This window comes from Cyprinodon tularosa, unplaced genomic scaffold (assembly GCF_016077235.1).
Source record: "Cyprinodon tularosa strain WSP-4 unplaced genomic scaffold, ASM1607723v1 ctg670, whole genome shotgun sequence".
In the NCBI taxonomy this organism is placed as follows: domain Eukaryota; kingdom Metazoa; phylum Chordata; class Actinopteri; order Cyprinodontiformes; family Cyprinodontidae; genus Cyprinodon; species Cyprinodon tularosa.
The window spans coordinates 132,835-146,031 of record NW_024039419.1 but is presented as its reverse complement, the minus strand read 5'-3'; the positions used below and the strand labels follow the sequence as shown (position 1 = coordinate 146,031).

General features: G+C 38.8%; 1 protein-coding gene across 1 annotated transcript in view; it reads right to left on the bottom strand.

Moving 5' to 3' along the window:
* Positions 1 to 12,516, bottom strand: part of dok6 (docking protein 6) — an 86,760-nt gene extending 74,244 nt beyond the window's left edge. Inside the window, exon 1 of the mRNA XM_038267357.1 lies at positions 12,178 to 12,516. Coding sequence (XP_038123285.1) covers positions 12,178 to 12,243 — 66 coding nt within the window. The 5' untranslated portion in view covers positions 12,244 to 12,516. The remainder of the gene's footprint in view (positions 1 to 12,177) is intronic.
* Positions 12,517 to 13,197: the final 681 nt, after the last annotated feature.

Here is a 13,197-nt window from a genome sequence, read left to right as displayed (position 1 = left end):
TACAAACTCCCATCTTGACTGAACACTGAGCTGTTTAAATGCCTGTCGAAGTTCCTGGTGAGCTGAACTACTTCCCAAAGCAGTCATATAGTATGGCGGGGTAACGAGGCTTTGGACCTCATCTATTTTGGCTTCTCCCCCAAATGAAACAAGCCTCGATACCCGCTTCACAGAAAGGCCCCCTCCACTACTTGACACATGCCTCCAAACCTCGGCTCATATCATAACTTAACTGTGTCCTCAACCAACCTCCACCCAATCCTGACAGCTTACTTATTCCAAGACTTAGACCCAAGTTAAAGCATAAAAAAAGAAAAAAGTTAGAATGTTTAGTGCACTTAGCATATGTGTTCTCACATCTAAATGTCTCTCTCTTCAATAGAAAACCAGTCATACACCTACTCATAGGTTCCACAGAAACTGAAATTCTTACCTCTATTTCTGTGATGCTGAAACTATGACAACACTTTTAAAAAATCTCAATTTGCCTGTCGATAAGAAAATATAAAGTTTTTGTTGCTGCTGGGTTTCATGTATACATGTTTCTCTTGTCAAAAATAAATAAACAACAGCATTGTATGTATTAGTTTCAGTAAATGTACCAGTTTGCTGAGAAGTATGGCGGTTTCTCTGTCCTCTTAAGTTATAACACACCTTCCTCAGAGCCAGTATCTGATCTCCGGTGCATTTTAAAGTGACAAAACACAACTATGAATGAGCAAAGCAGCAGCGGCCTAAATTGACCATTTTTGGTAGAGCTGGAGGATAAGCTGGACAGAACATCAGAAAAAAATCTGACCTTTTCCTTTCACTGCAGTGATCGTAAGCCTGAGAAACATGTACCTGCTCAGAGACTGAAACACACACTCAAAGGTCACGTTATTCAGCCTTTCAAGAGGCGCCCCATCCAACTGATAAGCATCCACTGTTCTTTTCCTTTTTTCTGCACCTCGTACTGACCAAAGCAACATCACAACCATTGCTGTTTTGGAGGCGCTTTTTTCTGCTGAAAGATGCTTCTCCTGCTTTTGGCTCTCGTGCGCATTCACTCTGTCATTGTGTAGAAAGAAAAATATTACCGTATGCTGGAATGCAACAGGGTTGAAATTAATTGAAAATCCACGCAGTGTTCTTTGGCAGAAGATTGTTTACTTGTTTGTTGCGTGTATGTGTGATGTATGCACCAGTCCTTCGGTGTTGAACCGAGCCAATTTGTGTGTTTGTGGGTCCGCGTTTTAGTGGGTGTGTGCCTTTGCACGGTGTCAGAGGAAATAGCCTGTTGGGGTTATAGAGGGTGCAGCGTGGGGTGATGAATAGGAAGCCTTTGTGCTCGCTTCTGCAGCTGTCTACAAACCAGCAGAGGGGGGAAAGGTGAGAAAGAAAGGTGGATAAGGTTAGGTAGATAGCCAGGTAAAAGAAAAAGAGAGGAAAGATAAAAGCGGATGTAAGAGATGAGAGTGACACTGTTACGTATGTGAGACGAGACGTATGTGAGACGAGGGGGAGGAGAGAGATGACAGAAAAGGTTTAGAGTAGGAAGAGGGAGTGGGAAATGAGAGAAAGGAAAGCTGGCACTTGTTCGTTCTAGAACACAAAAGAAAAGAGACAAATAAGCTCGCTAATGTAAGAAATCACTGACATTAAAGTCAGTGGAAAAGTAAGGCAACTATCGCAGAACAGAAAGAAAGAGAGCTCCAGTTGATAATGCTGATAACTCTGCTCCGAACATAGAACTGACCTACGACCCAAACCTTCACACATGACAAGGTTTGGAAATGAGCCAATCATGGTGAACGATGCTGATGGGTTTTGGGCCGAAGCTGTTTGTGTCGCTACGGACACTTTAATGCATACTGCATAAGAAGAAACCATTCAACTGTACCATATTTTAATAAAAATACTGTATAATTCATTTTGAAATGGCACAGCATAACGTTAGAAACCTGAAGTCGGAGCAGCTGAAGGTCAACTGAGATCAAGAGCCGTGATTTGTGGTATTTGAGAGACCTTTAAAGCCCTTGTCAGATCACTTGCTCATGATTTTAAACAAATGCTCGTATCAATATGTCTAAAAAATACCTTAAAAGGTCACTGAAGGTACTTGGGACGGACTATAATGCAATTAAAGTTTTGTTAAATAAAAAATATATATATTTGAAGGTAAGATTGGCAAATTAAGGTAAATTATGCATTGAATAAACAACAGGCTATTGTTTTGTTTTATATTTTAGATTGTTTTAACAGTATTTTTATCACTTTATAAATATGTATTTTCATAAGCTTTAAAAAAATTGCAGTAGCAATAAACTGTAGATATTGCAATAAGGATATCATTTAAAATACATACACATGCTCTTTCATCCTGTCTCTCTTTCATCTGTGATTCCAAGATTCTCTGTGACCTTTAGCATCTTTGCCATGTCAGCTGTAAGCATTGACTGCAGTGAGACGCAGACTTGATAATACTTGGCATGCAACATGGAAACTCACTTTTACCCATAAAAATAGTCCTTTGCAATATTAATACTTTATACAATAATACTGCAACCACGATAAATCCGTAATATAAGATGCAGCCCTAGAAGATTTTAAGTTATTTTCTTGGTGTCTTCCAGGTTTTGTGATATTTAGAACAGAGATGTTACTAATTTCCGATCCTTAGTTTTAGTTAAAACATGACTTCCTTATATAGATTTCTTTTAAAAGGGGGCTATTTGTGTGCTAGGCCAGTAAAAAAAGAAACATAAATCAATATATACCACATTAATGGCTTTGATTATCTGGACGACTCTACAGATAATCATATACAGTAGGTCAATCATTGTGTGTTAGGATCCTGTGTTCTCAGAAGAATGTAAGGCACTCTCTCTTCACATATGGGAAAATTTTACATGTTGGATGGTCTTAGCCCGTCAACCTACTATCCATGTGTGGTTCCTGTTTGCAGACAAGGATGCAACCTGTTGAATGAGATGTGCAGCCAATCAGAAAGAGAAAAAAAACAACACAACTAATCAGCTGTATGTGCCTATACCCCTATTCTGTGCAGCTTGCAGTGACTGTCAAGGTTCTTGTTTTACATGCAGTTTGTGGGTTTTTTTATTGTGAAAAATTTATATTTTTCAAAAAAAATAAAAAATATAACCGTGTCAACCTTTTTTACAGCAACAATGGTTTACAAAGCTGAAGAAATGATTCAATGGGGATAGGCCATTTGTGACTCTGGTTTGTAAGTAATCACATGTAGGGGGGCATGGCTTAGCTTGAAGATGGGAAAAGGGGCAAGCATTTCTACAATATCAATACAGGTGCTGGTCATAAAATTAGAATATCATGAAAAAGTAGATTGATTTCAGTAATTCCATTTAAAAAGTGAAACTTGTATATTATATTCATACATTACATACAAACTCATATATTTCAGATGTTTATTTTGTTTAATTTTGATGATTACAAATGACAACAAATGAAAATCTCAAATTCATCATATCAGAAAATTAGAATATTACTGAAGACCAATAAAAACAAAGGATTTATAGAAATGTTGGCCAACTGGAAAGTATGAACATGAAAAGTATGAGCATGTACAGCACTCAGTATTTAGTTGGGCCTCCTTTGGCCTGTATTACTGCAGCAATGCGGCGTGGCATGGAGTCGATCAGTCTGTGGCACTGCTCAGGTGTTATGATAGCCCAGGTTGCTCTAATAGTGGCTTTTAGCTCTTCTGAATTGTTGGGTCTGGTGTATTGCATCTTCTTCTTCACAATACCCCATAGATTTTCTATGGGGTTAAGGTCAGGAGAGTTTGCTGGCCAATTAAGAACAGGGATACCATGGTCCTTCAACCAGGTACTGGTAGCTTTGGCACTGTGTGCAGGTGCCAAGTCCTGTTGGAAAATGAAATCTGCATCTCCAAAAAGTTGGTCAGCTGCAGGAAGCATGAAGTGCTCTAAAACTTCCTGGTATGTGGCTGCGTTGACCCTGGACCTCAGAAAACACAATGGACCAACACCAGCAGATGACATGGCACCCCAAACCATCACTGACTGTGGAAACTTTACACTGGACTTCAAGCAACGTGGATGAAGTGCCTCTCTTCTTTTCCTCCAGACTCTGGGACCTTGATTTCCAAAGGAAATGCAAAATTTACTTTCATCAGAGAACATGACTTTGGACCACTCACCAGCAGTCCAGTCCTGTTTCTCTTTAGCCCAGGCAAGACGCTTCTGACGCTGTCTGTGGTTCAAGAGTGGCTTGACACAAGGAATGCGACAGCAGAAACCCATGTCTTTCATACGTCTGTGTGTGGTGGTTCTTGAAGCACTCACTCCAGCTGCAGTCCACTCTTTGTGAATCTCCCCCACATTTTTGAATGGGTTTTGTTTCACAATCCTCTCCAGGGTGCGGTTATCTCTCTTGCTTGTACACTTTTTTCGACCACATCTTTTCCTTCCCTTCGCCTCTCTATTAATGTGCTTGGACACTGAGCTCTGTGAACAGCCAGCCTCTTTAGCGATGACCTTTTGTGTCTTGCCCTCCTTGTGCAAGGTGTCGATGGTCGTCTTTTGGACAACTGTCAAGTCAGCAGTCTTCCCCATGATTGTGTAGCCTATAGAACTAGACTGAAAGACCATTTAAAGGCTTTTGCAGGTGGTTTGAGTTAATTAGCTGATTAGAGTGTGGCACCAGGGGCCATCAATTTTGAACCTTTTCACAATATTCTAATTTTCTGATATGATGAATTTGAGATTTTCATTTGTTGTCATTTGTAATCATCAAAATTAAACAAAATAAACATCTGAAATATATGAGTTTGTATGTAATGTATGAATATAATATACAAGTTTCACTTTTTAAATGGAATTACTGAAATCAATCTACTTTTTCATGATATTCTAATTTTATGACCAGCACCTGTATGTATCACTTAACATTGTCCATTTTTAGGTGATGTTTTTAAGCCTTTAACCACTTTATCATCTATATTTATTTTTGTATTTCTGTAATAGCTTTTAAAATCCAATACTGGTTGATCCAGTACGCTTAACAATGCTCTAAGTTGCCATGTAAATCTAGCTAGGCTTTTAGATGACATGATTCTCACTCAGCTGCTCAAACAGCAAAACAACGTAGGAAATTAAAACTAAATAAATTATTACAGCTTTTCTGATCCATCTTTCTTAATTTAAAAATATATATATTTATTTTACTGAAAATGGTGTTGTCACTGTGTACTGGTTTAAATCTTCAACATCTATGTGGGGCAGCTTCACCGGGTCTGTAAGTGAGTTGTATAGAGGTGCTGTGGTGACACCTGAATAAGAAGAAGAGAAGCCAAAAGGACATAAGCATACTGAAGAGGAGGCTAATACTTTTCGTAACAACCTTCTTTTCTAGAATGTTGTGGTTAATGTTACTTGGTTGAGTTAAAGTGTGGCTCATTCGGTGACTTTTTGAGATCCCCCTTGTTATGGTGGAAATATTCAATTCTGATCCTCCGTTGATTTCCTGTAGAATTTCTAACAAAAAATTGCCAAATTAGATGTTTTCTTTCCTCACCTATTTTTAACAAGCCTGTGCATCACCAGATTCTTGCCAGTAAAAAGGCTGTTCTGCTAAAATTAGGCCGTTATGCTCAGTTTTTAAAGTAAGGGTTGGTAATCCGGTTCAGAAACAATATTTGTTATATTTTGTTATATAGGGGAGTGGTGGCGTATTAGAACCTCTGGATTCGGCTTGGAATCCAGAGGTTCCGAGTTCAAGCCCCACTCCCACAGACTGCCACTCTGGGTCTCTGAGCAAGACCCTTAACCCCACACTGCTCCCTGGGCACCACACAATGGCAGCCCACTGCTCCCCAAGGGGATGGGTTTAATGCGGAAAGTGAATTTCGTTGCCCTGTACTTGTGAAAGTGTAATGACAATAAAAGCTGGGAAAAAAAAATTGTAAAATAAGTAAAATGGTCCTTCCATCCTGAGAGTAGTGGATAGGTATGCATTCAGAAAAAATAAATGCAAAAAAAACATCTTTGAGAGCCACAAGCCTGTAAAAACTCTGACAAATTCCTGCCATTCGGTCTGAATGGAAAAAAAACAATCAGATGCCTTCATCTCTGTCCCTCCTCCACGTCAACATTCATCAGATTTGGCCGTTGCAGGAAATATTGACAACACTCCTCCGTAAAACTTATATGGTTAGTATTGCTAAACTTAATAATAATAATAATAATTGAATTTTATTGATCTCACACTGGAGAAATGTACCTCTGCATTTAACCCATCCCCTTGGGGAGCAGTGGGCTACCATTGTTTGGCGCCCGGGGAGCAGTGTGGGGTTGAGGGTCTTTGCTCAGAGACCCAGAGTGGAGGCTGTGGACTTTGAACTGTGTATTTGCAACCGTCTCAGAGCAAAAGCGCACTGCTCAAACCACTATGCCAGCATTCCCCATATACGCTATCTTAAAAATCTAAAATGATAACATTTTACTTACTTTACAGTTTACTTGAAGGTGAATGAGAGATGGGTTAGTTAGGTTGAATTCCAAAATGTTGTGAACGAAATGGCTGAGATGGCTCCACGCTGCTTTGCCGAGTTCTGATGTGAGATTGGCGTTCAAGTTTGGAGGGGAGGACGTAGCTTTGAACTGAATCTTGCTAGATCTCCAACATTTCCAAACATAGCTTTAGGAGCATAACGGGCACAGAAACTGTGTTACTGATAAGACAAATTGTTCCTTTGAATTTAAAGCTACATGTGAGAAACCTATCCATTTGAGGACTTTCAGTCAGAACTATAAAAACAAGTTATTATGACAGTTAAAACTGTGCTTGCCCCACCAGCGATACCACACTCTTCGGGAGCAGTGATGGTCAGTCCTCAATACATCCCTTAATATGCCAAATCTTAGATTGACACACTGAGATTATGTTTCACTAGTCCAATCTAAAATCTGGCATATCAAGGGGCAATATGAACAGAATAATGCCCCATTGAGACAACCCCTCTGAAACAGATCCGTGCCGAGTTCGGACCGAGCTTGGATCAGGTAACTGTTCTGAGCTTGGTTACTATGACTATTTACACATTACGCTAGCACGGTTCTTTGCCTCCTATCTGCGGTCCACGTTACTACAGCCCTCAAGGCAGCCCATAACATTCAGGAACTTATGTGCCGTGATAGCATCCTCAAATTTCAATGAGAGACTCTGCCTCAGCATCATCCAAGGTCACACCATGCTGTTTTTATGCCATTTATTGTTAATAGGCTGAGAAGAGGCCCGTATTGTGACTGCAGAATGTAAATATTTGGCTGGCTTGCCAAATATAGAAGCAGCTGTACTGCCTTATATATCCTTATGGTCAAGTATGAGTCTTATATATTCTTAAGGACAAGTATGAGACTTGGTAACAACAAGGTATCTAAGGGCTGATTCGTATGCAATTAGATGATATATTAAGAGGTTTTGGCATTAACAGAGAGCGTCTGTATAAACATTCGTTCAGGGTCAAAGCAACCTCTGGCGTCGACCAGCACATGTGAATTCCAGTAAGCTTTCGACATGATATTCTGTTGTGCATGTGCATTTACGTAATGCGATATTGAAACTATAAAAGCAGCCTGAGACAGAATGGTGGTTTGGGGAAAACTAAGATGTGACGATGTGGCGCTGAACGTATGAAGTGTTTAAGACAACTGTATGAATTTGGATTTGTGATTAGATTTTTCCCCCCTCCGGATGATAAAACGGTGTGAATCGGGGCATTCTTTCTGTCATAAGGGAATTCTACCAATCAGCTCCAACATGACCAGGTAAAGAGAACTGTGAATTACAAAGCCAGACATGGTGGAAAACTCGCGAAATGAGTCAGCTGACTGTAAATAGTAGAGGATGCATTCTGCTCATGCGCTCTTTGTTATCAGACAACAGAGCCACAACTGAACCGTGCAGAGCCCTTCTGTTGAACTAGTTGCGTTCAACTTTACACTCAACAGTTATCTCGGTTACCGTGGTTTTGTAAATGGGACTTTACTCAATTATCAAAGAGGCTATGAAGAAAAGAATTAGAGATTAGATGTACAGAAAACAAGAAGCAATTTTAATAGTAAAACATCTTTTAAGCAACCCCACATGCAGTCGTTTTTAGAAAGACATATATATCAGCAGGCTGAAAACATGTGGCTCATGCAGCTCTCTTACTTTGTGGACATTTTTATTATTGGAGGACTACCAAGCAGTTTAGAGTAGCCTGTGGCCTCTGATTGTCAGGACATGGTGTGAGTCACACTATTCATAAAAGCTTTGATATTTACATCTCATGGCATTTATCTGCTGTTGAATGAGGCGAATTCCTACCACACATGCTGTTTTCTCAGTAAAAGTTATCTGACAGCATAAATCTATTGCACCTTAAAAGCTTTTAACACGAATTTCTTATTTTTATCTACTCTAAAATAAATTAGCAATGAATAAAGGTTAGCTACAAAATTGTTCAGAATGTTCCATTAGCTTCAAATGAAAAAAGGCTTTAAGATAAACAGAAAAAAAAAAAAACTTGATGAATTGCCCTGTGAGTGTTGCTAAATATGAAAGTATAAATTAAACCTTCTGGTCTGAATCGCTGTATATAGCATATGAGGAGTAGGATGACTCACTTCACACCCTTGAACATCACTGAGCTGTGAAATTAACCACAAAAAATCCTGCATAATTAAGAAAAAATAAGATGAATTTAATGCAATGCTTAGATCTGCATTGCAAATAAACTCCAAAACAAATACCTCTATTTTTCCTTTTAAGCCCATTGTGAATCATTTTGCCTCTTCATATTTTAACTAGTAAGCACCCAAATATACGTATATAACTGCCTCATATGTACATTTTTATATATCCAGTTTAACACCTTAATTTAAGAGAAAAAAAGATGTCTAAACCTAGTCAGTTGTCACTTAGTTCGGTTTAAATCAGAATGTTAATCATGTTGGAATAGCTAACCCTACCGTGTAAAGATAAAGATAAGATAAATGCTTTCAGCCAGCCCACACTGGGGTCTTCAGAGGCTATCACAGCTTGACTTTTTCTATGATGAAACAGCAGCGAGCGATGGAGGGGCTGAAGGGAGTGGGCGATCAGGACACAAACAGTTTTTTTCCTCAACAAACAGCGGGGATGAGATGCAGAGCTGGCAGCGATATGGCATCCACACCTCGAGCACAGCCAACACAGTTCCTTGCATGCCTTGGAAAGTCAGAGGCCATGCACGGTTAAAATAGCTTATGCAAAGAGGCAAATAAACTGACTGACTGAATACAAGCTGGTTTGCACACTGTCGGGAAAAGCCTTTGTGTAGATTTGGGCTGGTATAAAAGCATTTAAGAAAATAAATCTTAAATTTCACAATTTATGATTCTATCTAAATCAGAAGATGGACAATTATTCCCTTTACTTGTGATTTAAACTTCTACAATAAAGTAATCATTAAGAGTTACGGTACTTTATTTTTATGCAAAGTTATCATCATCTCTGAGAGCAAAGTAGAACCAAAACCAACCTATCCTTTTATAGTCTTAAAAGAGGTTTAACTTGATAAAAGTAAGGGTTGGCGCTCCTTATGTTTTTCAAAGCTATAAACCTCTTTACCAAACATGATAAACAATTCATTTTTTTAAGTAAATAAAAGTTTAATCTTCAAAGAAAATAAGAAATTGCAAGCATGTATTCTGATAGTGTGTTATTAGTACTTTTTTAGCCTGAAAACACTTTTTGCACCAGAGGCGATTATTAGACATAAACATTGTTGGAAGCCTTCACTATCTGCTCAGCAAAGCTTAGATTAACTTTGCAGGTTGTGAGGATTTAGCTCCCACTTTAAAGTACTTCCTACATTCATACTGTGTTCCAAGCACCACTGTGTTTAAGTCGGCAGCTTTGGAAGAGAAGGAGCTATTTTACACATAGGGGAAAAAACCTTTGGCCAGTCTGGAACCTTCTCTGTAATTTCGTTAAAAAGACTTCATGTAAAGATACATTTCTACTATTTTTTTGTGATTTACCAAACATGACTAGAGATGAAAATGTTAAAACAAAATAAAATAAAAAAAATCTATTTAAAAGAAAAAAAAAATTTTTTTTTGTCCAGCAACATGAGGGGCACTGAAACATTGGTAAGTGAATAAAAAAGGTTTATACAATGCAGATAAAATAAAATACAAAACAGTGACAGGTTGTTTGCAAAAATTATCAAACTTAATAAATAGAATTGTTGAAACATCCTTTAAATTAATTTCAGCACTTAGTCACTTTTAGTTTCAGTGTATTAGAATTTCACCTCTTGACTTGCCAATATTTACCCACTCTGCATTGGGAAGATTTTTTCAAATTTATCACAAAATAGGAACATTTCTCAGCTTAACCATTCAAACACCCAAAGATACTGGGAACCAGCAGGCTGGTATTTAGAGCGGAGCTAGATGGGGGGCCATGGCCACCCTTAGTCAATCATTGGCCACCCCTACCATTTATTTCCCTAATACAGATGGTGGCAGCAGTAATAATCTCAAGTGGCATATTCTAAACATTAAAGTTTTTTATATATTAATTACTTGACAACAAAAACACTGTGGTTAATTATGCATATCAATATGCTAACATTAAAAATGCTAAGTACATAATTTAAGCAGAAATACATTTTGTGTTTTATGGGGTAAAGAGAAAATGATGCATCTCTGCAAGTCATCTAGGAGTCTTCAGTGAAATAGATAAATAACTCTTTTAATAAAAACATATTAAATAATCAATTTATGTAAATATTAGTACTTGTAAATATCAATTTAATGCAGAATGATATTGATAAAAGTAGGTAAGTAATGACAATGGATAAGATGTTCGCCCAAAACTCAAACCTGAAAGAACTTTATTCACTATACCTTTTATTTAGAAAGCACAGATGTTTGAATATATTCATCTACTTGTTAGCAAAGGATGTGAGAAAGTATAGTTGGTCTTTATTTCGAAAATATGGATGTTTTGCTTGTTAATTTTCCTGTTGGAACAGTGCAGACTGACCCTGAGGTGCTGGTGCCTATTTGCTTACGACCACTCCTCAGTTTACACTGGTTATTGCCTGGCCACTCTTATAAAAAATTTCTGGCTACGCCTCTGTGCAGCAGGAAAAGTGCTCCCACAGCATGATGCTGCCACTACATTATTTAAAAAAAAGGGATTGGTTTTCTTCTGTTGATACAAGTTAATTCTGCCCTGTAGTTATTGTTTGGTTCCCTAACACATCCTTTCTTTTTTCTCATCTTCACCTCTCCTTTGAACATTGAAACAACTTGACATTCCGACATAGATGTGTAAACTAAAACATTCAATTTGTCTCGCTGTGCAGTTGAACTTTTCAGCGCTGATTAAAGGTTCCTCTTTGTTAACAATGATTACTCATAGTTAGCTTAGCAACAAAAGTGGAAATATTGTTGATGAAGCCAGGTGATGGCGTGAGTGCGAAGACATCATTAGCCCCCATCATCACACTTCATCAGAGGAGAGGAAGTGTGACCGCTCTGCAGGCATAATGAGCTGGAAGTATGAACAAAAGCAGATGGCTTTATGAGTCAGACAATGGGGCGCTTATGATTGAACGTATATCATTCATTTCAATTTAAGCATTTGGGGCTCCCCCCCCTCCTTGCTGAATCTCAGTGGAAGTCCATTATCAAGGCACTGATGAGCTGCTATCACTCTGAATCAGGCAGACTTCTCAATGCTGGGAATAATTCATGGATGCAGAAAGAGTGCAGTTAAACTCTATTTATACTCTTATTTTTCTTTTTTGCAAGACATTGTTCTAATGCATGCAATGCATCATTTATTTGTGCATTTCTTTTTTTTTATATAAATAAAGTTTAACTTTCTCCTGATATTAAAAAATTAAGTTCTAAGCAAAAAAAAATGTAAATAATATTTTTTTTTTTTTACAGCCACCTTAGATCAGCTGATTTCCACAGGTTTTCATTGTGTTTGTTTTTGTTGACAAAGCAACAGACAAAGAAACTTGGATGCTATGGAGCAATCAAAGCATGATTCTTTTTTTCTTATTCCAGCTGCCACAAACAGAGCCGCTCCTCCTCCTCCTCCTTCTCCTTCTCCTCCGCGGTAGGTGCAACAGTGGCTACTCACCCCCAGTTTCTTACTCCGTATCCTCACGTACCCCTGCTTCACTATGTCGTTGAAGTTGGAAGCCATGCTGAGGGGAAGCGGCTCGCTTCCTTTCCCAAAGATGCACTTGAAATGATGTAGGGCGGTGCTTTTTTGTTTGCAGAGACGAAAGCTTTAAGTTGAAGCCAGGATCTGTGTTGCATCCAACAGGAGGAGAGGAAGCGGCGCAGCCAACCTGCTCCAGTGTCAGCTAGCGCTCAGGCTGGCCGGGCTCAGCGGAGCGATCCATCCGGGAGAGGAGGGAGATACCATTCATCAGCTGATTCACTCCAGCCGGGGAGAGCTGGGAGCCAGAGGCGCTTCCTGGACCACACCATCCCCAGAGAAGCGAAGGGGTTGGGCTCCTCACAATAATGAATACACCCAAATTAACAAATCCACACTCAGATAAATGATTTGTTTTTGGTTAAAGCATTCTGATTGAAAACATGTTATCCAATCAGAGGACTAAAGATGTTAAATATATCCCCCTTCTATGTAATGGTGCAAAAAAATTCCTCTTAAAACCCACCTGATGTTAGAAGACAGACCAGATCTTATTTATACCCCAACACATGGCAGAATTCAACAGGATGGTGAGCCGTGTGGTACTTTTAATTACTATGTTAATAACTGTGTATAGTTCATTAGACGGTTGGTAAAAAATGCACTTATATAATGTGTTTCAAACCGCAATAAAGATCTTAAAAGAACAATGTATTTGAGTGTTTAATTTTTTACACTACAACTTGGAATTATTGGTAATCCAGAGGTGTTGTACTTCATATGGGGCCCACCCAGATGCAGATGATGTTGCTTATGAGCCTATTGGTGTGTAGTTAAGCCATTGGGCCAGGCAACACTGAAGCAATGGCGTAACTATCGGTAAGCAGAGACAGCAGTTGCTTAGGGGCCCCGTCACTGACACCTGGCTGCCCCCCTTCGCAAATGGGAACTAGGACGTCTCTTTGCAGACGTAATTGTGCGAAAAACTCATCTTAA